The 26,180-nt window shown below is 48.5% G+C and overlaps 5 protein-coding genes across 6 annotated transcripts; 4 read left to right on the forward strand and 1 right to left on the reverse strand.

Annotated features, from left to right (window-relative positions):
* Window positions 1-5,474: 5,474 nt before the first annotated feature.
* Window positions 5,475-7,751, reverse strand: FOXG_06578 (uncharacterized protein). Of its 2 annotated transcripts, XM_018385275.1 has the most exons (4): window positions 7,267-7,751; window positions 7,092-7,139; window positions 6,919-7,040; window positions 5,475-6,862 (listed from the first exon to the last, which is right to left on the reverse strand). In XM_018385275.1, exons 1-4 carry the CDS (start codon window positions 7,405-7,407, stop codon window positions 5,623-5,625), a joined length of 1,551 nt encoding a protein of 516 aa, XP_018242552.1. In that variant the 5' UTR covers window positions 7,408-7,751; the 3' UTR covers window positions 5,475-5,622. The 2 variants fall into 2 exon arrangements, with proteins under 2 accessions (XP_018242552.1, XP_018242553.1); XM_018385276.1 differs by lacking the exon at window positions 7,267-7,751 and having other exon boundaries at window positions 7,092-7,184.
* A 1,710-nt stretch (window positions 7,752-9,461) lies between these two features.
* Window positions 9,462-10,745, forward strand: FOXG_19316 (uncharacterized protein; the record flags this gene model as incomplete). The annotated part of the gene is made up of 1 exon (XM_018399524.1): window positions 9,462-10,745. One exon carries the CDS (start codon window positions 9,462-9,464, stop codon window positions 10,599-10,601), a length of 1,140 nt encoding a protein of 379 aa, XP_018242554.1. The 3' UTR covers window positions 10,602-10,745.
* A 7,748-nt stretch (window positions 10,746-18,493) lies between these two features.
* FOXG_19317 (uncharacterized protein) lies at window positions 18,494-19,417 on the forward strand. The gene has a single exon (XM_018399525.1). It carries the CDS (start codon window positions 18,558-18,560, stop codon window positions 18,990-18,992), a length of 435 nt encoding a protein of 144 aa, XP_018242555.1. The 5' UTR covers window positions 18,494-18,557; the 3' UTR covers window positions 18,993-19,417.
* Window positions 19,418-20,913: 1,496 nt separating this feature from the next.
* On the forward strand, window positions 20,914-23,453 carry FOXG_06579 (uncharacterized protein; the record flags this gene model as incomplete). Its single annotated transcript, XM_018385277.1, has 10 exons — window positions 20,914-20,950; window positions 21,015-21,135; window positions 21,194-21,330; window positions 21,386-21,631; window positions 21,688-21,747; window positions 21,805-22,164; window positions 22,214-22,328; window positions 22,388-23,102; window positions 23,161-23,204; window positions 23,258-23,453. 10 exons carry the CDS (start codon window positions 20,914-20,916, stop codon window positions 23,451-23,453), a joined length of 2,031 nt encoding a protein of 676 aa, XP_018242556.1.
* A 541-nt stretch (window positions 23,454-23,994) lies between these two features.
* Window positions 23,995-24,814, forward strand: FOXG_06580 (uncharacterized protein; the record flags this gene model as incomplete). The annotated part of the gene is made up of 3 exons (XM_018385278.1): window positions 23,995-24,449; window positions 24,501-24,561; window positions 24,662-24,814. The coding sequence occupies 3 exons, from the start codon at window positions 23,995-23,997 to the stop codon at window positions 24,812-24,814; spliced, it is 669 nt and encodes a 222-aa protein (XP_018242557.1).
* Between the last annotated feature and the right edge of the window lie 1,366 nt (window positions 24,815-26,180).

The following is a 26,180-nucleotide window of genomic DNA, read 5'->3' on the forward strand; positions in this document are numbered from 1 at the left end:
TCTAAATCAAAGCGAGCAGCTATAGCCATGAGTGTTCGGAAAGATCTGCCGGCAAGTGTGGATGCATAGGTATCCTCGTGTGTCGACTTGACCTGTTGATCGCCTCGTACAACGAGCCGGGCCTTGCACTTGGTGAACCATCCGTGCTTGTCGAACTTGTACACATAAACCCACATGCAGTCCAGGAGTTCCTTGCCTGCGGCTTCTTCTCTCTGAACCTCACGCCAGGAGCGCATTTCTTTATGGCTTTCAAGATGAGTCTTTTCTGCCTCGCGGAATAGGTCACCTAGTGGATGGTTCTTGAGGTCTTTATGCCTTTTTGGCAATATTGGCATGTCTCGTCGGTGTATTCGGCGTTGGCCGTCACCTAAATCTGTCAGCTTTGCAGATTGTGTTTTGCGATTGGGAGAATCCATCAGCTTAGTAGATTCCCCTCGACTTCCCGTAAACTGAGGTTCTCCGCTATCAGGGTGGCAGCTGGCCGAGCTCGCCTGCTTCTCGAGCTTCCGCTTACTCACCACCTTGCCATTCCAGGTCCCTTTCACAGATGCGAGTCGACCGGCATTAAATGCGGCCTCCCAGTAACTGCTCGGAGTTGAAATGACACGAGGGGCTCCATTTGCGCCGTCTCGTCCCGGGGAAGTGCCAGCGCTAGGTGGGACATGCACCATCTTCGCAGCTCGTAACTGAGGGGGGTTTTCCCCCTCCTTCCTCACGGGAGGTTCTCTGATAGTAGCGACCAGAAGGGCAGCAGGCCGTAGAGGGCAAGTCTCCGGGGTCAGGTAGGGAGTGAATCGAGCGGTCGTGTAGGGGTGATCAGTCCCGTCAGGCTCTTCTCGATTGCGATCTCCTACGACTAGTGTCCTGCCAGTCTCACCCTGCGTAATCGTGGGATCACGTTCAAACCCTCTATGTGGATAACTTGCAGCCTCCCGCTCAAACGCTAGTCCTTCAGGCAAGGCGCTTAATTCCTCGTCTTCTTCTTGGGTAGAAGCATCCAGATTTATGCTAGATCCCTGTGGGACCTCAGCATCAGTGAGATGCTGAATAAGTTCTTCTTCGTTTAGTTCTTTTAAATCATCCTTGAGGTGTTGCACATCCCCAGAGAACGTCTCCTTCTCGTTGAAGATCACGTCTCTAGTGGAGATGACCTTGTTGGTCAACGGATTCCAGACCCTGTAGATGTTTGTCGAGTTATACCCGACCAGGTATCCTATCCACCCTCGGGGATTGAGTCGTTGTCGCCGATTCTTCTTTTTCAAAGCATCGGTCGTCATCGCAAAGGCTTTACAGCCATACACGCGTAGGTGTGTTTGATCGGGCTTACGCTCCGTGACAACCACGCCGTCCCTAAAGGCAAAGTAAGTGTAGAAACGCTCATATGGCGTCTTCCAATTGTAGATATACTTGGGTGTCCTATTGTATAGGTATACGGCAGCACGCCAGATCTCAACCCAAAGGAACGAAGGCAGCTTTGCTCCGATTCTCATCGCGCGAGCTTTCTCCTTGATCACACCCCCCGAGCGCTCTGCGCCGCCATTTTGACTTTGGGCATATGGCGCGGAGGGCTCTAGGCGCATCCCGTTTTTGATACTGAGGAAGTCACTTACCTGGTGACTATCCGGGATCTCGTTATCACACTCGATGACTTCGGGTCTACACTGGAGTTGTCGCTCTAGTGTTCTAAGTAGATGCTCAAGTGCACCGATAAGCGTTGGTGCAGTTCGATCGGGAAGATAATAGTCCCAGATATAGCCAGAGTAACGGTCGGTAACCAGCATAGCTGAAGTGTAGCCTGGATCCCCACTCATGTCGTGGAAATCAATAGTGAGTCGGATTCCAGCCTTCTCGGGTGGAACTCGTCTTTGTCGACGGACTTGGCGCTTCACCTTCGCCATTCCACAAGCATCACACTCAACCGTGGAGATCCCTCTGATCTTCACCCCCCGAGATTGGCCCACGAGGTGCTTGAGTGCTTCAGGCCCTGGGTGTCCAAGTCGAAGGTGCCAAAAGGTTTCGTCTCCACTGCGAGGAGGGCGTTTAGTCCACGAATCATACTGTTTCCGTTTGGCTAGGAATGCCGCTGCCGTTGTTGATTTGTCGATATACTCCAGTACGTACTGGTCGAAATGATCCGTCAATGTGCAGAGGATTGAATCATCTTTCCTGCGGATTTGGTTGCTGTTCCCTTTGGTATCCCAGTAGTAGCCCCTTTTCCGCAACTGGCGGTATGACACAATATTGCACGCAAAGTTTATGCAATGAGCTACATCTTGCAATCTGAGAAGAGAGGGTCCTTGAGGTCCTCGAACGCGAATATCCACGTTCCCGTACCCGTGAATGGCCACTGGTGACTCCCCTGCGTAGACGAAGTCTCCAGACGGCGCCGGTCGGTAGTTGAGGAACCTGCATACTTCATTGAAGATATGGATTGTCGATCCAGAGTCAAGGATGGCAGAATGTCTGAGAGGGTAGGGGGCACAGTTGAAGGCTGCGATAAAGTTGTGCATCACTAGGTAGCTTGCCTTGACGTGTGCCATACCCCGCCCAAGTCACTCGTCCTGAGTGGTTCTGTCTCTACTTTTGGACAATCGTTTGACTTCCTCCACCAAACCAGTATCGTTCTTGAGACGGTCGTTTATTAATCGTTGTATCGCTTGGTTGGGCTCCCATCCTTCGGCTTTCTGGGCTGGGAATAAGTACCAGCAGCCTCTCCAGTCATGGAAACCCAAACATCCTCGACAAGTAGGGCCGTCCGGGTTCGGATTGACGGTCGTCTCTGCTCGTTTTCGTTTTGTTGATACTCCTCTTCCGCCGCCTCGTGCTCTACGCCCACGGCCTTGGCCTCGCGTATCTCGATGTGCATAGGATGTTTCGTCCGTCGCCCAATCTGAGGCGTCTCCTTGGACTTCAATAGTGTCATTATCGCGGTCTGTGATTTCAGGTCTGTCGTTCCTGGATGCAGCGCCGTATGTGGCTGCGAATGCGCCTCTCTTGATTCCTGACGGCCTTCCGCTAGCGTTGGCCATTTTGGCTTCGTATCGAATGTCGGCAGCGACCTCTCGATAGTTGAGGGAATTGTTGAGGATTTGAGGGCGTCGGTGTTGTCGGAAAGTAGATGCCCAGCTGGGGAGGACGTGATACATTGCTCGGTTCAGGTCTTCCGCCCAGCATTGCGCGTCGAGGGCATCGGGGACTTTCTTGCTGATCGCTTCGGCCATGGTCGTCTCCCACTCCGTGACCCACTCGTTGAGTTTGTTGATCTTCGGGGCTGTATGTACGGCTTTGTGGTACTTGTCGCGCGCTTCGGGTCGAAGGCGTTCGTTGTATACCACTCCAGATCTTCGTAGCTCCTGATACCACTTGTCTAATCGGTCTCCCGTGACGCAGGATGTTTTCTGATACGTGGCCGAGACCGTCTTGAGGACAAACTCGACCAGCTTCTGCTCCTGTTTCTTCGTCTCTCTATACGCCGTTTCTTTCAGAGAGTAGATCCTGATATCATGCTCGTATTCCGCTCTTCCTTCAGACGTCAACTCTCCGATTCGCCGGGGCGGTACGTAATCTGAGCTGGGCGTCATTGTGCCACTATCGGGATCGTCCGGATCTGCTTGTCTGGGGTAGTCTCGGATTTCTGGAAGTTCTGGTCGCTGAGGCCATCGGATACGATCGGTTGGATCAATATACTGCCACAGGTCGTAGGCGTGCGCCAGTTTCTTGAATTCGTTGGACCAGGAGTCCCAATCCTCCGGAGACGCGTAGCTAATGGTCCTCTCGGCGTGTTTGGCCGACATGGTGATAGAATGAACCGAAAGTCGTATGCATTTGGGTGCGCGGGTCGCTGAGATGCAATTGAGACTCTTAATTGTTAGACATTACGTGTATTCGGTTCATTGATGTGAATTGGTGTGTATTCATGTTGTGTTCTGTTGAAATCTACCCCTTAGAGGTTTTACCATTTCGGCTGTAATCTTAATGTATCCCTGCTTGCACGTGAGGCCCCAGCACCTGTTCAACATGAACCTACCTAGCTTTCAAAATCCAGTTACCACTGTAACAAATTCCTTTTGCGTACTATTCTTTTTCTTGTTTTTATAATATTATAATCTAGATTTTTCTTTAAATCTTTAAAAAAAAAAACAATATTATAGACGATTTCAAGTTATAACGTGGTTGATAAGCGAGTGTCCCAGACAAGTGAGTGTCCCAGTCTTATTTCTACCTTAAATTCATATTTTAAAAAACTCTTTAAAAATCCAAACTAAGCCTAAAATAGCTATAATTTTAATAGCTTATATATAAGTCTTAAAATAAGCTATATTAAGTTTCTTATATATTAAGAAAATATCCTATATAGCTATAAATTTTAAAGTTTATTTACACTGTAAAATACACTGTATTTTAAGGTTTTCTATATAAAATAAAATAGACCGCCCGTTTTTGAAAAATATTATTTAATACAATTAGCTATACTATTATAAAAAATATTTTTACAGACTTTTAGCTATTTTATTTAAGCTTCAAAAGTACTATGGGGTAGGTTATTTCTAGGTGCACAGTATACTGGGACACTCACTTGTCTGGGACACTCGCTTATCAACCACGTTATAACTTATAGAAAACTACTTCTTATTAATATTTTAGACTTAACGTAGTTGATAAGCGATCTGTGACGAATGTGGTTTCAAACAGGGAAACTAGTCCGTACTAGGTTTATGTTTGCAGATGGCGTAGGGCGTTAATACTGAGCGAGTTGGTTGTCACGTCTCTTAATGATCAAATAATGCGTGTTAGGCTTATTGATGTAAAGAAGTCTTATTGATAGCTAGTGAGCTAAGTCTATGAAAGTGCTAATGAATGTGTTCTATATACTAATGTCCTGGGTGTTGGGACGCTGCCTCAGGGGGACGCGGTCGTCCTTGGGACGCATCGCTCCATGGGACGACGGCGTCCTTATAATGGTCGTCCCGCATGACTTGTTCCATGATTGGTGATTTGTTGGATGAAATTGTGGGGTACACGTGACGTAACCGCGGGGGTCGTAACACGATCCGACCAGACAAGTGATCCGACCAACTTAACCTACACCTTAAAAGCTGAATTTTAAAAGGTTATAAAAGCTTTAAATTTAGCTTAAAATGACTATAATCTTAATAGCCTATATATAAGTCCTAAATTAAACTATATTAATTTTTCTAGACTTTTAAAAAAATTCTATAGAGCTGTAAACTTTAAAGTCTATTTACACTGTAAAATACACTGTATTTTAAGGTTTTTTATATTAAATAAAATAGCTAAAAATCTTAAAAAATTACTTTTTAATAAAGCTAACTATACTATTATATAAGCTATTTTTACTAGATTTTTAGCTATTTTATTTAAGGTTGAAATTACTATAGGGTAAGCTATTTTTAGCTGTACAGTGTTTTGGTCGGATCACTTGTCTGGTCGGATCGCTTATCAACTACGTTACATAGCAGTTTCTAAAAAAATTTAAGGTTTAGCTTTTAACATGCACAGTATAACTGTGCCACTCGCTTATCACATACGTTACATACTAAACTAAGGCTTTCTTCCCTTATTGCCAATAGATACTACCACAACAAAGAAGCAAATGGCCCATCAGTCTGAGACGACACCATACCAAATCAGACCCATGACGGCTCCCGTACCAATTGCCACAGGCGGGCTCACCCGAAACCAATAGCCACCGACATAGCTTGTGGCCGTCACAACGACCCACCAAGGATCCACAGCCAGGCTGGTGCCCTGCTGGAAACCTTCATCGATATGGCCGATCTGCCAAAGACGATATACCGCAGTGTAGATGAGGCCAACGGCAGCCGCATTGACTCCTCTGAGAGACGACTTGACCCATCTCCACCCGCGTATCGCACTCCAGACACCCATAGTCCCGTGCACCGTGAGTAGTCCGGGAACAAAGATTCCTAGGAATCCGAGGATTGCACCGGCAGCGGAATTATATCCACCATTGATGGCAGTCAGGCTGCCAAGATAAACCGCGAAGTTAAAGTTGGGTCCTGGGAATGCTTGGATGAGGGCGAGTCCGATAAGGAAATCTCGAGGGCTAACCCAGTTCTCGGCGACAACATATTCCCGGAGAAGCGGGATCACGACGGGCCCACCGCCAAAAATGATAGTACCAGCGAGGTACATATTGGCGAAGAGACTGTATAGACGTGATTTATGGGGTAGCGTACCGCGTAGAACCATAACGACGATGAAAGAGAGCAGGAAGAGGACTATAAGCAGTACCCCGAACTTCCAGCTGATGTTGAGACGTCGCTCCTGAGGGACTATCCGAGACTGATCTTCGGCCGTCGATGCTTCCTGCTCAGTAAGCGGGAGGGTGCCATTTCCATCGATTCTCTGGCTCGACCGCTCGCCGTCTTTGCCGCGGCCGGACGGTCCAGCACCTGCGTTGTATTCCTCGTGACCATTGCTTGCGGTGGCTTGCTGTTGGGTTTGCATCTCGACACCTTCTTCTGATGTATTCTGAGAATGCTTGGCCTTTTTCTGGAAACTCACAGTGATGACTTTAATAGGGCCATGGAGCCAGCGGAAGTCATAGATAACCGTCGCGACGCCAGCCAGAAACATCAACAACGGAAAATACCAGAGCGCATTGTACATCATGCCGGCTGAGGCCCCGAGAAAAACTAGAATGCGGGTCATCTTGTCAGTGATGGCCTTCTCAGATAACTGGACGGCCGCGAGAACGATAATGCCGACGGTAGCAGCGTTGAGACCGGAAAGGAGAGCATAGACGGCTCGAGGAAGAGATTCGCCAATGTTAGAGACTCCGATGGAAAGTCCATACATCCCCAGAGCCCCTGGAAGACTAATTGCAACCAATTTATTAGCTTTGCACTGCAGGATCGGACGACTGAAACATACCTCCAGAGGAGGAAGCCAAAGAGAGCAGGGAGGAAGCCGTCGTGGAGAAGGTTGATGCAGTAATGCATCTTAGTGCTGCCAGGGCCTGAGAATGCTTGGCAGACACTGAACAGCTCTTGGTACTGGACAACGTCAGCAACAAAGCTTCTCTGTCAGCTGAAATAAATTCCTACCATTTGCTCATCGATCCATGAAAGCTTAGCGACAAATTTGTCATGAAACTACCGTAGAATATCGTTAGCCATCGGCTCTGTATTGCCTTCGATCCATCCAGTCTAGCCGATCTAGCATCGGGTTTGGCTCGTGAGAAGAGGAGAGAACGGTTCAGGGGCAGTAGGTGCCACTCACGATCTTGAAGTGGACCGGCGGGCCTCCAAAAGAAGTGAAACCCAGATACCAATTCTCCCGAATGATGTTCCAGAACCGTTCACCAAGGTTGGCTGTATTGAGTCTTGCCGATCGCTGGATCGCGATCTTTCTGTGGCCCATCACAGCTAGACGAAGTGTAAGAGCTTATCTCCTTACTGGCTCGCTTCCAATGCGGCGGACACCTCCAGTGCTTCGCAGTAAGGAGATAAAAATCGGTAGAGGGAAGCAGATGAACCGATGGAGAGAACGTGTGTTTGGTCAAGGAGTAATGGATGGCCTTTTTTGTAAACGTAGAGCTTACACAGTAATGGACCATTTGAAGGAAACTCATTTTAGAGGTTCTTGGCGCCAGCCAATGGCACATGGTCCTATGCAGCACGTGGGTGCTGGATGAGAATCATATTTTCTTGGCGATCACGGTCTGACTCACCTGCGCTACCAATCAACATATTACCTTAATTAAGAACATAGGGACGACCAGGAGCTCTGAGGGCCGAAGGCAATGGATACTCTCATATAGACATGGCCAGGACTGTCATACCCAGGCCATGATTGGCCAATGGTCAGAGTTTCATGGCTTTTTTGGGGCTCTGTCATCCCCGCGAGGTGATTGGTCACTCAGCCTTGCAGGGGACTGTCAGGGCAAGGCTGCGATTGGCTCAAGCGGGTTTTAAGAGTTCTACACTGAGTTCCATCCCCGCTCTTCTCACCAGGAAAGTGTTGAACAGGTGCTGGGTTGTCACATGCAAGCAGGGGTCATTTAAGATTGCACACGTAAACAGTAAAGCCTCCAAGGGGCAGAATTTGACACATGTCAGAAAGGCATCCTGCGCCAGAGGCTCGGAGATTAGCTTCTAAGACCTCCGAGAGAATCAAACGACTGGTCGTGATCACCTCAGTGAATGACCCATTCAGCCTTCGGCAGTGCGAGACCGTTTGCCGAAGAGTGGGACCTTGCTTCACTGGCTAGATGCAGTTTCTTGCATTAGCTTTACGCTTGGCAGAACATACCATATCGACTTGAAAGATTCGGATTCCCCTATCTCCTGAGTGCGTGAAGCCCTCCAAGGCGTACCCCGCCCCAGTGTTATGCCTTTAACAGCTAGCGCCCTTCATAGAGGACCTCAGGGGGCGTGACTGTTAAGGTCCTACCATACGTCTACTTAAACCTTGGGCGAAAGATAGGCGAGAGTGAGGTATCGCTTTTAACGAGAACTCTGATTGGCCTGATACCCTTGTCGTGACCGCATTGGAGGGCTTCACGCACTCAGGAGATGGGTCAGAGGAACCCATTACATACCTTTTGATTGGAAAGTTTTATGGGGTATCTAGGCCCACTAGGAAATCCGAATCAATTGGGTCGATACGGTTCCCAAATCCACGAACCAGCTGGTGACGTAACAGTGCAGATCATCGTTGGCCAAGTTTGGTCCTTATAACCGGGATCTTGTCATGGCTGTGATCAGATTGGGCGCTTTAGAGTCATACGGTGAGATTGAGAGTGCACTAGCGGCGATATCCTGGTGTGGCGAGCTCGCGGGAGATGTTGAGGCTCGCTTTCACACGTGCTGCCAGGGACAGATACGCCGCCAGACGCCAGCGAAGCGTTGCCAGGTCGACTCTTTTTGCACCGGGCATATAGCTTCGCCCAGGACCTGCCTACGACGTGTCGAAAGCGACATGCAGGGCTGCCACTACATGTGACCATGGCAGAGCCTCCAATTCCACGCTCCCGCGTGGATAACCTCAACGTGGATATAGACCTCTTGGGTAGAGACACTCTCAGCTGCGTGCGACCGGCCGACAAACTGGAAGGGCGAGTTCACGTAACGGCAAAACATCCTCTGCATTTCACCAGGGCTGAAGTTTATCTCCAAGGTTAGCCCAGTGCGTCCATTCAGCTGCGTTCTTCTACCGCCAACAACTTGATTGGGAGGATTCCGCAGTGCTTGTTCTTCTTCTTCTTCTTCTTCTTTTCTTTCTTGCCCTTGCCTGGTTCTCGGTAACCATTCTCACCATTTCCTTCTGTTAGTCCTACAGATGATGTAACTTCATGCAGTAGAACTGATATAGTGCAGTTCTTAGCCGTTGCATGTCGTCCTTCCATTCCGCAAGACCTCAGTTCTGAGGTATGGACCTCTGAGTATATATACAGCATTCCTTTCCTCTTTATCATGCCGGATGGGTCCGAGTTTGCTCAGCTTGCACGCTATACGTTTCCTCCATCCTTTAACTCTCGGAATGCTTACTTCTACTCCTGGAGCCCGATACCCATCCCGGACATATCGATATCATATTGTCTTCAAATTGTTCTGACATACATTTTGCATAAGCCCACAACAACGAACTCGCTGATGACCGTTGTAATGAGCAAGCCGATTGAGTTCCTGCCGTACCATGAAGTCCCGCCCCCAATCGATACCCAAAGTTTCCCTAGCGACTTCACACTTCGCGTACGCCGACCACTATGGAAGACCATTCTCTATGGCCGCCTGGGACTTGTCACTATATCCACGAAGGAGCCACCGCCACTCGCGTATTCATCAGATCAAGCCCCGGTTTCGACTAAATGCGAATTTGACATCACTATCGACTGCGACTTCGCGGCCATTCGCCGACTACGATACACTATTGTCGTAGTCCAACCCGTCATCTGCGCAAAGACCTACTATTCCTCCGAAGAGTTACCATGCATGCCTTCCCAGAATCTTTCCACGGATCATAGTTCCCTCCATATTTACAGGGACTTTCAAAGGCTAGATTGCCAAACATTCCGGAATTTTCAGTGGACTTTCTCGAACCTAAAATCGGCCGCAGATGAAACTGCAGATTATCTAGGTGAAAGTGCACCCCCCTCGTATGACGAAGACGCCTCAGTTCGCCGAGATTCAAATGTATCCTCGAGAAGCAGTGGAGTGTCGCGTCATTTGTTAGACACACCATCATCCGAGAGGAAGTACGCTTGTAGATTGCAGACTTCGATCTGTGTGCCGATAACTCCATCGCGAAGGCTACAGGCTACCTTCTCTAGCCATCTTGTGGCCCCCGCTTACTCAGTACTTTTCAACATCTCTTTCGGTGGCGCGTACGCGAGTAAGATGGGCACAGGCTGGCGGTCCATTCCATTTCCATCCACGCAGCCTCTTGTAGAATGGATGGACGTCGAAATGGAATTGCGTGGACGCTATAAAGGGACAGTACATGTGATCCTCCCACCCGTTGTCTCCCGGGCCTCTGCAAAGCTCATTTCAGCTAACAGATCAGTTCCTGGCACCTTGACATCTTCAAGGAGCTTCTCCGTGCTCTTAATATAGCCTCCGCAATGCCATGATCTCACCATCTGTGGCATCCCAATCGTACTAGCGCCCAGCCTGGCATGATCGTCTCGAACCATTCGACCGCATGTTAAGAAGAGCCTCTCAACATCAACAGACATAGGAAGGATAGAGAGCATATCGAGAGCCATTTATAATAGACGTGGATATTCTTCCCGTCTCTTATACCAATGGCTAATAGGATATGGGATATTCTGGTTAGACTTATGGATGTCATGGAACCAATCGCTGTATTCGTCGCCAACAGCATATATAGAACTGCTAGCCGCGTCCTCGGCTTGCAACAAGGTAGTCATCGATGAAGGTGGTTGTAATAGAGTCGGGGCCTGACGAGATTCTTTACGATACTCGTCAAAGGGATTCCGATATATGCGCCGCCAGTGATCTTGTTGGATTGGACTGGACTGGATTTCGATGTCGGATCCAGTCCAGTCCAATGCACAGGGCTGGGGGCTCCAGGACCGCCAATGCAAATCCAATTCTCCAAATGGATTAGGAGTATTTTGCGAAAAGAGTCGCCGCGAGATTTACTGCGGAATCGATCCCTGTTCAATGATGTTGCGGTACCTATGTATTTGGCATCAATTACACTGGTTACCGCAAGCCATCCTGAGTGGTATTGTCCTCATCCAGAAAACCCTCTTGCTCAACGGTCTGAAGGTCCTTATTACCCATTCTAATTTCAGATCCCTCCCCGCCGTGCCGAGTCCCCTGCAGATCAGGATCCCCTTCTAGTCTCTGTTGTTTATATTGCGCAGTAGTGCTGGGTGAAAATATATATTTTATGAAACTTAATTGTTCATTGTTGAGATGAGAGTTCTTCTCGGGTTTATATCTCTAATTGATTTCATCTAGGACTTTCAGACTAACAGTCTGAATCCTGAAGATAAGGGGGATTCCCGGATTTTCCAACAGTCTCCCGATGTTGATATCCTCAAAAGTATTCTGTGCAGGTGGGCCGAACCAGGATCAGAGGCACTCGCTGGCTTCAATGATATCTATATTAAGCCTCGATCGCCGGTCGGAAAGCAGTATCTTGGCGCTGCTGAATAGCCGCTCGCACTCATCTGACATTGATGGAACGGCCAGGACATCCAGAGCCATACGGGCTAGATCCGGCTGCGTATAGTAGCGATCGTTCCAGTAACGGATAGCGTCAAAGGTTTCGTCCTCACCAAGCCGGATAACATTTGTTTCAAGGAACTGATCGAGCAAGTCGACGGCTGGAGGGTCGGTTGCCAGGGCCTCGTGACGAAGCTTCAGTCGTTTATGGCTCTTGACCGCCACAAAAGCCTTCTCCTTTCTAACCAGAGCAGGCAAAGTTGGGCAGAACGAAGCGGAAACTGACGTATGCTTTGTACAATGTCTTCCCCGATACTCTTCTAGCCAGAGCCCCCTAACAAGCTTCGTAACGCTCGGGATCCATGACTTCTTTTCTTCATCTGTCCAAGTCTCGATGTACCACTGGTTTTTGAGAGTCGGATTCAGCGCAATAGCGGCATAATATGCTGGTGTCTCATCCGCTTTCTTGAAGTACTCCTCCGCCTTACGCCAGGAAGCTTCCGCTGAAGCGGCAAGAAATGCGAAGTCATCAGCTTCAGCAGCAACAGTTCCTCGACTGGTGTTCCTTCGAACAGCCTCCTTGTGGAGTTCTTCGAATTTAATCTTGGCCTGCTGGATCTCATTTAGTAGCCAGTCAAGTGTCTGAAAGTGATCCGCTAGTGTTGAAAGCCTGCCTTCCGTAGAGAGGGTTCCGTCATAGAACGTCTCCAGCTGATCATTAAGGTGTGCAAGCTCGTCCCACTGCTTCTCAGACAGGCGGTCTTCGGTGAGGCTTTTCTGGCTCTGGCCAGCCTCATACTGGTTACAGAAGACTTGAATTCGCTCCTTGACGTTAAGAGCTCTACCGATCAAGGTGAAGTATGAATTCCAGCGTGTCTGCTGGCTTTGGATAAGCTTGGCTAATTATTAGTTCTGACTATGGGTTTATGGAGGGCGTAAACTCACCTCTAAGCCATCAAACTCAGACAGTTCTCCCCCACAAACAATTGATCTGAAAAACTGGCGGCGCTGAGGACTGGCTCGGATGTATTTGATGATATTGTGAAGCCTTCCGATGGCGCCGCGCTTCCGCCAGAGCTCCCGGATTCGCTTCATATCACCTTCCCTGTACGCAGCGTCTAGATCTTTGCAGACTTCGGCGTCCTTTCCGATAAGGAAAGCCTACGCGCAGAGATTCACAATGTGCCCGAAGCACCGGAGGCGTCTGCGTTTTCGCTGCTTATCTAACATCCTTGGGTAGACAGCGCGCAGTACAAAGTCAACGCAAACATCGTTGGCCGATGCGTTATCGGACATGAAATAGCCAACTCGGTCAGTAATCTTATAATCTTTGATGACCTACAACAAGACATCGGCGATGTTCTCCCCTGAGTGTTCCCCTTCCACTTCGCGTAGCGCCAAGACAGCAGTTCGACGCAGCCCAGATTTGTCGATGAAATGTGCTGCTACTCCAAGCACTGCGAGGTAGTTCGGCGACGTCCACAGATCAAAGGACAGCGAAATGGAATTCCGACTGTCAAGCATATCCTGCCGCAGTCTCTCCTTCCTCACCTCGAACATATTCATCACCCACTGGCGAATGGTCGATGCTGCCTTTGGAAGGAGATCAGCTAAGGGTGGGAATAGATAGAAGAGGAGGTCGCGAAAGGAGTCATTCTCGATCTAGAAGAAGGCGATATGGCAACAGACTAGCCAGCGGACTAGGAGTTCCCTGAACCAATCTAAGCGGCGGGAGAAGATGATCGATTTCATGTCCTGGTAATCGGATATCGAGGGCTGGCTCGAGTCCACCGAGTCTCCTCGAAAGGACTTAAGTTCTCCAGTAGTCTTGTCGATATGATGTTTCAGGTGGAGATGATCAAGTGCCGTAGAATTGCCGTTTGAGACTGCTGGAAGTTCTTGTTGACGACGCTGTTTCTCGCAGAGGTAGCAGTACCATACCCGCTTCCGATCTCTCTTTGACTGTAGATCCTCACCGTATAGCCAGATCACCGACGTGCGTTTCTTTGTTGATCTAGGGCCTCTTGCGATCACAGAACAGCGAGTATATTGCTCGCCCTGAAGCTTGAACTCATCTGGCTCGATCATGGCATCCTGATCTCGACTACCGGTATTGTTGATCGATTCTGGAGCGAGAACAACATTGTCTGACTCTGAAGACCTATTAGAAGAACGAGAGAAGAAGTGGGTGATTGTTGGTACGGCCATTCTGGGACGTCAATTACCTTGTTGGTCAAATGGTAAAGGGCATGTTATCGGGTTCGTGCTGCTGCTTATTATATAGGCAAATGGACGTCTCACCTTTGCGCTGCATTACTGACTTGGTTTGCTGATAGGACTTGACAGGTTTAGCATCGTGGAGACTAATCAACACCACGCGGAACAATATGCCTGAAATAAAAAGTGGAGTTCAGGCTCGCTTCTTTCCTAATTAGGAATGATCTATTGGCGCTCCAGGAGGCTCCAGACCTCTCGATTACGGTGGGCGATAGGGGGGACTGTTGCAAAACTCCTGGTCATTTCCATTTGGGTTTAGGGGCTTTACTTCTTAGTCATCTGAGTACATTGGGGTCGTCGGGAAAATGTACTGCGGACTAGCTGCGGGCTCGCGCTGTAGCCTTTAGCTCTCCAGCTAGTTGAATTTGCCTACAGTATCAACACATCAGCTGAATGGTTGTCGCAGAGTAGGCATGATCTTCACGGCTTCACGAAACGACTATGTCAGTAATCTGGCACTACGGTTTAAGTAAATCTGCGGAATGGAAATACTCTACACAAGAAAGTCTCGATAATGATTAATCAACCTACGACTGCTACTCGTTATTAATGGCCTGATCTTCTGTCCCTCAAAGCACATACCTAATGCGACACTGGTAGACAAGCGCCACAGCGCAAACACCTACATATTATCATGAACACAATCTGAGTCGAATTTTTGTAAATACACTCGCCGCCTAAGCTTTGATTTGTACTCCATGATTACAGCTCATCCTGTTTCAGACATCGCGAAACTCCGACTGGCCATTCCTCTTCCACTCGCAATAAAAAGCAGCCTGGCGAGCCTATGGTGGAAACCCCGGGAATCCCCCTTCCCTTCAGGATTCAGACTTTAGTCTGAAAGTCCTAGAATTAAAGTTCAAAGTCCGAGATGAAATTATCTAGAGATATAAACCGAGAAAAGCTTTCATTTCAATAAGCAACAATCTAGTTTAACAAATATATATGTCTCACTCAGCACTACAGCGCAATATAAACAACAGCCCATGGTGGTTAACGCGGCAATTCCGTTTCTGGTCAGCAGTGGTTTAACGCAGTAACCGCCTACTCAAAAGAGCTTAGCGACTTCATACACCTCGGAGAAGGCGATAATGTTCTTGCACGTCGAGGGCAAGGATCACGACCGCCGTGAATAACTTCATGGTTGGAATGAACCCCAAAACACAGGCAGAATGCTGTCTAGAAGATCAGCAGACTGAGCATACGTAATTGTAAGAGACCGACTCTCGTCGCTCCTGTGGATAGAAAACCAGGCGCTCATTTAATCTTGAGCTGCCCATCCGTGCATGTCATACCTGCATGAGACCGCATCTTGCTTCAAATTAATTAAAATGCATTCTGCTGGTTTGGTGCGGCCAGACCTGCGTATTTGGATATGATATATCGATATCAACTGTGCTATCTGGATATATCGATACTGATATATATCGATATCGATATAACGTGGTTGATAAGCATGCCGACCGGACAAGTATGCCGACCAAAAATCCCTCATCCTACATCATTTCCATCTGATCAGATACTTCTCAACCACCCATTATGTCACAACCTTCAAATGAAGCTAGAATTCTTCTTGCCCTTCAGGCCCTTCAAAATAACCCAAAATTACGTCTCCGACGCGCTGCTACTATATATAAGGTTGGATATAGTACCCTCCGTGACCGAAGGAATGGCATTCAATCGCGAAGCGATTGGGTCCCAAAGTCACGGAAACTATCTGATCTAGAAGAACAGATAATAGTTCAATTCCTCCTTGACCTAGATTCCCGAGGATTTCCTGCGCGACTGCGTTTTGTGGAAGAAATAGCCAATTCTCTGCTCGCTGGCCGCGATGCATCACCTGTTGGCAAGCGCTGGGCTCATAACTTCGTCAAGCGGCAACCAGAGCTAAAGACGCGTTTATTTCGGAGATATGACTACCAGAGAGCCAAATGCGAAGATCCGACTATTATTCGTGGCTGGTTTAGGCTTGTACAGAATACAATTGCAAAGTACGGTATCCGATCAGATGATATCTGGAACTTTGATGAGACTGGCTTTATGATGGGCCTTATAATGGCCGGAATGGCAGTTACAGGCTCGGAAAGGCAAGGAAGACCAAAATCAGTGCAGCCTGGAAATCGTGAATGGATTGCAGTAATCCAGGCGATTAATGCAGAAGGTCAATCGATCGCGCCATTCATCATTGGTGCGGGCCAATACCACCTTGCCAACTGGTACCGAGAAAGCAACCTCCCGGCCGACTGGGTTATCGCAACGAGCCAAAATGGTTGGACAAATAATGAGCTGGGTCTTGAGTGGCTAAAGCACTTTGATCGATCTACAACTAAACGATCAAATGCTCGGTATCGTCTTCTGATCCTTGATGGTCACGAAAGCCACCACTCTACCGACTTTGAGAAATATTGCAAGGAGAACAAGATTATCACGCTCTGTATGCCTGCTCATGCATCCCATCTACTCCAGCCTCTCGATATTGGGTGCTTTGCAGTACTGAAAAAGGCTTATGGTCAAGAAATAGAGCATCTGATCAGATGCTCTATAACCCATATTTCCAAGACTGAGTTCTTCCCGGCCTTTTATGCCGCCTTTAAAGCTACTTTTACAGAAAGCAATATCCGGGGGGGTTTTAGAGGAGCTGGACTTGCTCCTCTTGACCCAGAAACCGTGATCTCAAAGCTTGATGTGCAGCTACGAACCCCAACGCCTCCCGGGGAGGTCAGCCAACCATCAACCCCATGGGTTTCAAAGACTCCTAAGACAGCAACAGAGGCTCAATCTCAGTCTGAATACCTGGAAAGACGAATCAGAAGACATAAAAGCAGCTCCCCAGAGTCAATTATAGAGGCTTTAAAGTCAAATACTAAAGCAACAAGGGCAATTATGCATGAGGTTGTCTTATTGAGAAATGAGGTGCGAAATCTTCGAGATGCAAATGAGATACTAAGCCGGCGCCGGAGGGCAAAAAGGACTAGACTACAGAAAGGAGGGGCAATGACTGTACAGGAAGCATCGCAAGTAATTGATCAGATGGATGTTGATGCGCAGGTAGTGGCCGAATCATCTAGAAATGGTGCTCGAGGAAGGTCGGATCGACCGGGTGGTCGGCGATGTGGTGTATGCGGCAAGGCCGGGCATAATGCAAGAACCTGTCAGGTAGTAATTGAGACATCTAGGGAAGAGTATAGTAAGTAGTTTTACTTGATTAGATGGTTTGTGGTGTTTTTAAATGGATTTAAAAGTTTAAGGCTGAAATTTTTGGTCGGCATACTTGTCTGGTCGGCATGCTTATCAACCACGTTAACTCTCTGCCTCTTAAATGGATATCCAGATTGATGTCCACCTAAATACCGCTCTCTGATTGGCTGAAAAGATCTTATCAACTGATTAGATGATGAAAAGGTTTCTCTCAATTTCATCAGCACCACCATCTCAGTACTCGTTCAAACGGCCCTAGGTATTCTAGCACAATTAGCTTATCCAGGTGATTTATCGACCATGACATCATCTCAGACCACCGCCGCCTCTACGCCCTCGATTTCGGACCAGCCCATTACTGGGACGTCTCTGGACTTTTTCCTCTTCTTCAACGCAACGTATCCTGATGAAGACACCCAGAACACCACCGGTGGGTCACGTACGCGCAAATCTAGGGGCATGGTGATGTATCGATGTCTCCATTACCCTGCCGATAAGCCCTGGACGAATCGGACGCGGGACAACGCATGGCATCATGCCCGGCGGTGCCATGCCGATATTATCTCTTCCCTCGATCGCACGCTCATTGGGGGCAGTTCTGATGTTCTAGATGATGAAAGGGAAGTCAAACGTCCTCGGATTGATGCTTTCTTTCCCTCTCGTTACTCGGATGGTGGCTACATCGAGATCAAAGGAAAACATATCCGCGGTTATCCTGCATGGCAATTGATATCCTCTCAATCCCTCCTGAATCATCTGACCTTGAGTCTCACTTCTCATCGGCGCGGCGTACGCTATCATGGGATAGAGAGAGCATGACCTGTGAGAACCTTCAAGGTTGAGTGTGTGGGCAACTGGATGCGCGAGGGTATTATTGTGCCCAGGTCTCACGGCGGCAGGGGCGTTATTTCGAGCGTTGCTGTTGAATTTAGCGTTGAAACAGAGGCAGAGGACTTTCTAGATTAGGGCAATTTCTTGTTCTTTCCTCTAGCCTGCAAGAATTATATGTGGTTTATCTGGATATCAACCTTGCTAAAGTGGCTATGTGGCTGTATGGATATCTACCTGGATATATCGATATCCAGATAATTTCTCCCACTTATCTGGATATCGATATGAGGGCCAGAATTTCGGTGGATATCGATATACGCAGGTCTGGGTGCGGCCTCGTGGTTATGACAGGATCTTGCCGCGACGCTAGAAATCGAGAAATTCAAGCTGGCTGAGGTACAGAGTGCAATGTACTGCGGGGCGAAGTGAATATGCCGCTAACCCAATTTAGCACACTTGCAGTGATTTCAGGGGTTTTGCAACAGTCACCTCTATAGCCTGCCATACTCGATCCAGTCCAGTCCAAATTTCTGAAACTGTGAATCCAGTCCATCCAAATCCACTCCAATGCTAGTCCAGTCCAACAAGATCACTGATATTATCGGCGGCTGGACGAGACGCCCATCTACTATACGGCTATGGCACTCCATCCAGCTTATCGTTGGGACTGGTTTGATGAAACGTGGGCTCATAAGCCTAGTTGGGTTGAAAAGGCAAGAGAGATGGTTGTCCGATTACGCTCATCTCGAGGTTAGAACCAGCAGCAGCAGAGGCGACGACGATCCACCGGCAAAAAGACTTCGGTTTTTCAACCCCTTCGAGAAGAACAGTCGTGTGCCGAACTCACTGCCAGCCCACGCAGCAGCTATTGTTGGTGACGAGTACCAAGCGTGGCAGACGGATCGTGACGCAGCGACGGCAACGTTCGTGATCCAATTGGTTACTGGATCACTAAGCAAAGCAGATATCCTCGGTTATCCAGGATGGCCTTGGACTTCCTGACGATTCAGCCGATATCAGCCGAGTGTGAGAGGTTATTTTCAGCTGCTGGCAAGATAGTCTCGGGGTTGCGTATGAACCTGGATGCTAAGATCATCGCCATATGTCAGGTTTACGCTCTTGGTACCGTGCTGGCCTTATCAAGGATCTGGATCCATTGCTTAAGTCACACCTTGAAAGTAAGCCTGATGCCGGTTATGGGACTCTAAGCGACGGCGAGCTGGCGCTTGCTGAGACAAAATGGCTATTGGAGGGTGAGGATAGCGCCAGCGAGGTTAACGATTCATCACAGGAGCAACAGGCTAAAGAGTTAGTGTCAACCTCTGAAAGTGAGGGTGAATAGGCACCCACGAGGTTGTGAATAGCCTCAAAATTCCACTTATAAATCCCCTATAAATCCACGTATGTATATCCATTCCACTCCGGTCGAATATGTGTTACATCCACTATGTAATTGCCTAAAAAATCGTACATCCACTCTATTTGGTCCAAAGTGGAGTGGATGTAGTGGTTCCGACCCTTGCTGTGCTCGAAGATGGTGAATGGCACATCGCTATCAATGACGAACCCAACGCTTAGTTCTTATATGGTTTTTATTTTCGCTTTTAATATGACGCTCTGTTCAAGCCGGCGCCTTTTAGGTTTTGCACTAGAATAAATATCAATGGCACTTTCATCACCAGGACTTGGCTCACTAGACTGGCTGGCTGGGGTGATCCGGTGAGCTCTATGTAGGTCGGTCAGCTGCTGGGTATCTTATGAACAATATTGAACGGGATAAGTACATGCTTTCGGAGATGATCTGCTGCGGAAGACGTGGCTTGCACCGAGAAGAACTCCGCTGCGCCTTTCATGTCACATCGATTGCAGCACCAGACATGACCTATCTGTTGATCCTGATAGTTCAGTTCCATAAGGAAGGTCCTGTGCGACCTAATCCAGCTCTTCCTGCCCTTTGCACCTTTTCGAGCCAGCGAATCCTCTTGAACGAAGCGACGGTTCTTCCAGGTAATCTTGGGCAGATCCTCAATAGTCGGGTTAGGAGGTAAAGCTGCAACGGCTACCTCTTCTAACTGCTTGGCAACCGTCTTAGGCTGAGATAATCGTAAGAAGACGGAAGAGGGAGGTATAAGGCAAGGCGTCAACGTTGCTGGCAGAAAGCCAGCTGGCGATGGGGAGAGCGGCGAATTCGACATTTTGCTAATGAAATAAAAAAAAAAAAAAAAAAAAAAAAAAAAAAAAAGCATATATAGAAGGGGCCGTTTTGGTGGCGCGACATGGTTAGGAAACGCGTTCCAGGTTGCATACGCGTAGTAAGGCTACGCGATAGAACACGATAGTAGATACTTGGTTTTGGGGCTGACCCACCGCTATTAGAAAGTAGACCTCCATCTATAACTATCTGGTGTAGGGTAGTGGTCCAGGAAGAGGTGAATTTTTGCCTCGATATTAGACGATCGCATGATGCATTTGTAATAGTTATATCAATTATTTCAACTTTCGAAATGCATGAATTGATTTGATTGAAAGGAAGAATTCGACAATTTGATTGATTTGATTGGGGTGATTGATTGATTGATTGAGTTGACATATGACGAGCGCTGCTGCTGGCAGGAGATGTTGTTCAGATTGGTGAACACATCGCCAGCCAAAATGAGGAACCCGATAAATGCCTCTTCCTAGGCCAGATCAGGGCAAGGTCCGAAAAGGAGGCGGCCTGGTGGGTGTGACGCCACTTTTCTATTGGCGGACGGTATATAATATGAGGAGGGCTATGCCGCCCTCATCTTCCCCCCCCCCCAAAAGCTTTTTCTTTTCCCTCATCCTACCTACTTACGCACAGGCTGGCTATCTGCCCCTCCTTTTTATTTTTATTTTTTTTATCAACAAACCGACGCGCTGCGCCTTTTTATCTGCTCGCAACATGTGGCGTCCGCCTATCAACTTTTTGACCCTGCATTGTGATGCTACCCACTGCCCCACACAGACATTGTGGATTGACAGGCTAATGGCATCTTTGGCTAGATGCATGGATCATATCGATGAGTTTACTGGCGCTGCCCATTCTCGCACCCTACGGCAACATCAGTGTGACTGATGCCTATTTTTTCGGCGCCAGTGCATCGACTGAGTCTGGTCTGAATACGTACGTGGACCTTTGCGTTCTTGGGTCGTCGCCCCTCCACTGACCCTCTACCATACAGCGTTGACGTGAAAGATCTCAAAACCTACCAGCAGCTCTACATATATTTTATCCCCATCATCACAAACCTGGGCTTCATCAACATCGGCGTCGTTATCGTCCGTCTATATTGGTTCAAGAAACATCTGAAGCGCCGCGGTAGGAATTCCGTTCATCCGGTGCTGTGGAGATGGCTGACAACACATGGCAATAGCTCCTCAGTTGTTCAGCCCCAGACGACGAGACGCATCCGGTGAGAATGTCGAAGATGGTAAAATTGTGGAAGAGAAGGCCCAGAATGATTTACCTGCCGTGACGGCTCCTAGCAACAACCTGGAGCAGCATGCGACCACAGACACTCCTGTCCCACGCACTACCACCATCACTTTTGACCCTTCCATAGATCAACGTAGAGACAGTGCGACGCTCTACATCCCCGGTCCGCAGGATCGGGACCGAGGTTTGTTGCTTGCCAGAGGTTATTTGCCCGCTGTCGATGCTGACCAAAAAAACAAGGACATCCCATCATTGCCAAAACGGGAAACGAGCACTATGACTCTGACAACAGCGACGATGGCATGCCCCCCAATCCTTTCCTGGAGACTTGGAGTACATACTAACGTTTGAAAGTAGACCGTATTACTCCTGTTCCTACTGCTGCCTCTGGCGAGCCTAGTTCATCCATGCGACGACGCCTGCCTCGCCGCATTAGTACCGGTGACGGCCTCCAGATGACAGCCACGCGATCCATGGATCGCGTCGCTGGTATTGCCTCATCGCTGCTCATGATGGGATCTGAGACGACGCGTCCCCGGCGTCAATCATCCTCCTCTGTCTCTCAGCAGCAACCCGCCCTCAACGACCGTCCGTTTTTGTCGCGTCAAGCCACCATTGGGCGAAACTCTGAGTTCCAAAACCTCACATCACATGATAGGGAATTGTTAGGTGGCATTGAGTACCGCAGCCTGAAGCTCTTGCTCAAGATTGTGACAGGTTGGTCCCCACCAGTTCTGACATGGGAGTTTGTTAACTGGCAGGGAAGCCTACTTCTTCGGTGTTCACTTATTCGGTGCTATTTGTCTTCTGGGCTGGATTCAGACTGCCAATCCCAAGTACAGAGAGTACCTGCAGTCAACTGGACAAGATAAGAACTGGTGGTGAGCAGGAAATCACGCACTGTGTCAGGTCTTGAATGTGTGTTGACCATTGCTTTTAGGGCATTCTATTCCGCGCAGACCATGGTTGACAACCTCGGCTTCACCTTGACACCCGACTCTATGATCTCTTTCCGGGATGCCAAGTGGCCCATGATTCTTATGAGCTTCCTTGCCTTTGCTGGAAACACCCTCTACCCGGTCTTCCTGCGCTTGATCATCTGGACTATGTCCAAGCTCCTGCCCAAGCATTCCTCAACACAAGAGCCCTTGGGTTTCCTTCTCAACTACCCGCGCAGATGCTACACCCTTCTCTTTCCTAGCAAGCCCACCTGGATCCTCTTTGGTATCATTTTCTCTCTCAACTTCATAGATGTGTTGCTTATCATCATCCTCGATCTCGACAATCCCGAAGTAGCATCTCTTCCCCTAGACTCCCGCATCCCAGCTGCCATATTCCAGGCCGCATCGGCTCGTCATACAGGCACTGCCACATTTAACCTAGCAAATGTCAATCCGGGAGTGCAATTGAGTTTACTAGTTATGATGTACATTGCTGTCTTCCCGATCGCTCTTAGCATCCGTCTCTCTAATACGTATGAGGAGAAATCGCTAGGAATTTGGGAGCCAGAAGGCTCTCTCAATGAGCGAAATGGCAAATCATATTTGATGCAGCACATAAAGAATCAGCTTGGTTTTGATTTGTGGTATATCTTTCTAGGGACGTTTTGCATTTGCGTCGCCGAAGCTACTCGAATTGCTGATGTGAAAGATCCGGTAGGCATCAGCAGCCCTTGGCAGGTTCTTTTCGACTCGATCTCCTAACTATTTGCAGGCCTTCACCATCTTTTCAATCCTTTTCGAAGTCACTTCAGCTTAGTAAGCACCTCCAATTTCCAGGCCTCTCGCTCCGTATGCTTATAACCTTCTAGTGGCAATGTCGGCCTCAGTCTTGGCTATCCGACAGTTAGCACCTCTCTGTGTGGCAAGTTTGGGACTTTTGGCAAAGTTGTTATCTGTTTGACTATGATTAGAGGACGCCACCGTGGACTGCCGTACGCCCTCGATCGCGCCGTCATGTTACCAGATGAACACCTTCTAGAGACTCCTGCAGACAGCACTGAGTGATTTTCGGTCAAAACGGGGATGTGGTTCTGATTTCGCGTTGTGTAGGGGAAGGATTTTATCACTGGAAATGTGCCTCGTTGGTTAGAATGAGCTGGGCACGATCCTGTTGTACTTCATTATTTAGACCCATTGATATGTCCTCTCCTACCCGCCACTTGTTGTCTTGATCAACATTCTTCACAAGTGTAGCTCTGACATAGCACTCAAGACTAGACAAGTTATTTCCTGTAGAACCCCTTACTAGAGTTATCTTTATGGGAGAATGACAAAAAGCTCATTGTACATGCGATGTCGGCGTTCGCATGATGCGCTTCCCGGCCCATGACATATTCCGATCCGCAGACGGTATAATATTGACCCGGTATCCTGTTCCAATCAAAGAGATTGGCACCGGAAACCCCTCAGCCAAAACCGTTTCATATCACCGCAACACGCCGTATTTTTCTACTCCCATACCTCCCAAAGACCAGCTCGTGCATATTTCTTTTCATTGCTCTTGGCTGGGCGTGCTTTTTTCTCTACTTTTTCCCCTTATCTAAGCATGTTCTTGCCTCCAGACATTTTCGTGAGGGCAGATGCTGAAGAGCACCGCTATGCGCCCCACAAGCCTCCCTTGGTGGCAATCATCCTAAGCATCCTTGCGGCTGTGATTATGATGCTCACGCCTTTCTTGTATAGCAAGATAGCCCTCAGGCGATGCTTCCCCACACGTACGACCCATCCGCCTCGTAGGACGATTTTGTGTCTCACTCCGGAGGCGCTCGAGCTGATGCCCATCACCAAATATCGGACGTCGCTTCAAGGCAATCACGAGCGGGCTTCGCAGAAAGGCACGAACAGCCTCATCACGTCATCTGACAGATGTCAGGAATGCTCCATCTGCGCAGAGGACTTCTTGGAAGATGTCGGTATCCGTTCGCTGCCTTGTGGCCACCGCTTCCATCCCGAATGTATCGATCCGTGGCTCCTGGAGCGCTCCGTCACATGCCCAATGTGGTGAGTCTGCCTCAAAACTGAGACTTTTTAACAACATCTAATTTCTTCTAGCCGAGTCAGTACTATTACCGGCCTTTTAATGGCCCCTAAAATGCCCGCCCGGCCTCGTCGGGTCCTATCCATCACTGAATTCTGGACACAGCGACGCACCAGATCAAGAGTTAAGTTAGCACTCGCGTCCATCTCTCGATACAGCCTAACGCAGTTGATAGGCTTCCGGGGATCTCCCTGCCTTTACTACCGTCTCAACCATTCAATCCGGCGGGCCGGGAACCGCGATCCAGCCACGCCCTTTTCGCCGCTATCAAACTCCGATGCCGACAGTTGCAGAAATCCTAGAGCAGGTGGGCCCTGCTCCGAGGTGATGGGTGGTGTTGTTAAAACAGAAAAATGGAGGGGAGAGGAACTAATGACAGAATTGGGATGGGGCAGTGGGTTAGGCTCTTGGAAATGTAGGGAGCAGATTTGTCAGTCGAACAAATTCAAGTTTCTGTTTCAATATTGTTAAGTAAATGATTTGAGTGAGGAAGTTATGGAGCTCGAAGGTTCTGAGGTCAGTGCTACGAGCGAATTTGTGGGATCGACAAGCGAATTCGAAGGCGAGTGGTAGCCAATCTTTTCACTGTTCAGTATGAGCATCAATCCGGAATGTTTCGGAGACTAAAGTTTTTGACAAGACAGAATGGGCGGAATGCCTGCTGTTGCTTCTGATGCTTATGGTTGATGTCGTCAATGAACATCTGTGCCTGCCATCTTGCCTGGTCGAGTGTAGAGAAAGTTATTTCTCCCCGTCAGCATCGCCGACGCGGCGGTCAGCGGAACGGTAACTCTACGCAGCAATAGCTACATTCGTCAGGTATTGCACATGCTACTCTCATCTCAAGGGACAATATGCACATGCGTTGCCTGAAGCTAGGTATGAAACCATGCTCAGACTTGTATCTTTCCATGATCTCAAAAATTTCGGAAAGGCCTCAGGTCAGTAAGGCATAGCAAAATAACAATTCCACTTTCACTCAAAACCACCATGATTCTCTACCTAACGGTCTTGACCCGGTTTGAGCCTTGACTCCGGGCGCATATTGCCCGATGTACATCAGCGATGTACCTGACAGCTATACTACCAAAGACACGAACATACAGACAAAACAACAAAGAAAAGGGGATAGGGGGTTCACTACCACAATTACCTGTTGCACATGATCTAGTAGGCGACGAAAGTGAATTTTCCTCTCATCAGTAAACTCCTAGAGTTCTTTGACAAACCCCACCTCAACCACTATGTCGGCGTCGATGTCAAGATCAGCAAGCTTGGTGCGGGAGATTTCTCAGATCCAAAGAAAAATCCAAAGAAGCCATGTTCGGGGATAGGTTTGAGGAGACGAGACTCGCATGTTTGACCGATCAATCTTCATCGTCCCCTTGCCAAAAACGTACACTGTACCCGAGTTGTGCGAGGATCGTAGAATGTCCAACTCCGCAGTCGTCACGTCATCGCATCGACCCCTTGCAATTGCTAGCTCAATTTGCTGAACAACGTCGTGAGCGAGACCTGGGTATAGAACGTTATCCTTGTAGCCATGGCGTAACGTGACGGCGTGGCATGAATTGATCTCGGTTACGCGTGTGATGATATAGCGATCAGCCAAGGAGACTATGGGCACCGAAAGCGGACGCATGCTGTGTTGGACAATCCGGGAATCCCCCTTCCCTTCAGGATTCAGACTAACA

Source organism: Fusarium oxysporum, chromosome 3 (assembly GCF_000149955.1).
Source record: "Fusarium oxysporum f. sp. lycopersici 4287 chromosome 3, whole genome shotgun sequence".
In the NCBI taxonomy this organism is placed as follows: domain Eukaryota; kingdom Fungi; phylum Ascomycota; class Sordariomycetes; order Hypocreales; family Nectriaceae; genus Fusarium; species Fusarium oxysporum.

Coding starts and splice junctions, on each gene's coding strand:
- FOXG_06578 (XM_018385275.1), bottom strand. CDS start 7,407: ATGGGCCACAGAAAGATCGCGATCCAGCGATCGGCAAGACTCAATACA. Junction 7,140..7,266: donor CGCCGGTCCACTTCAAGATC/GTGAGTGGCACC, acceptor ATTCTACGGTAG/TTTCATGACAAATTTGTCGC. Junction 7,041..7,091: donor CATGGATCGATGAGCAAATG/GTAGGAATTTAT, acceptor GACGTTGTCCAG/TACCAAGAGCTGTTCAGTGT.
- FOXG_19317 (XM_018399525.1), top strand. CDS start 18,558: ATGCTAGTCCAGTCCAACAAGATCACTGATATTATCGGCGGCTGGACG.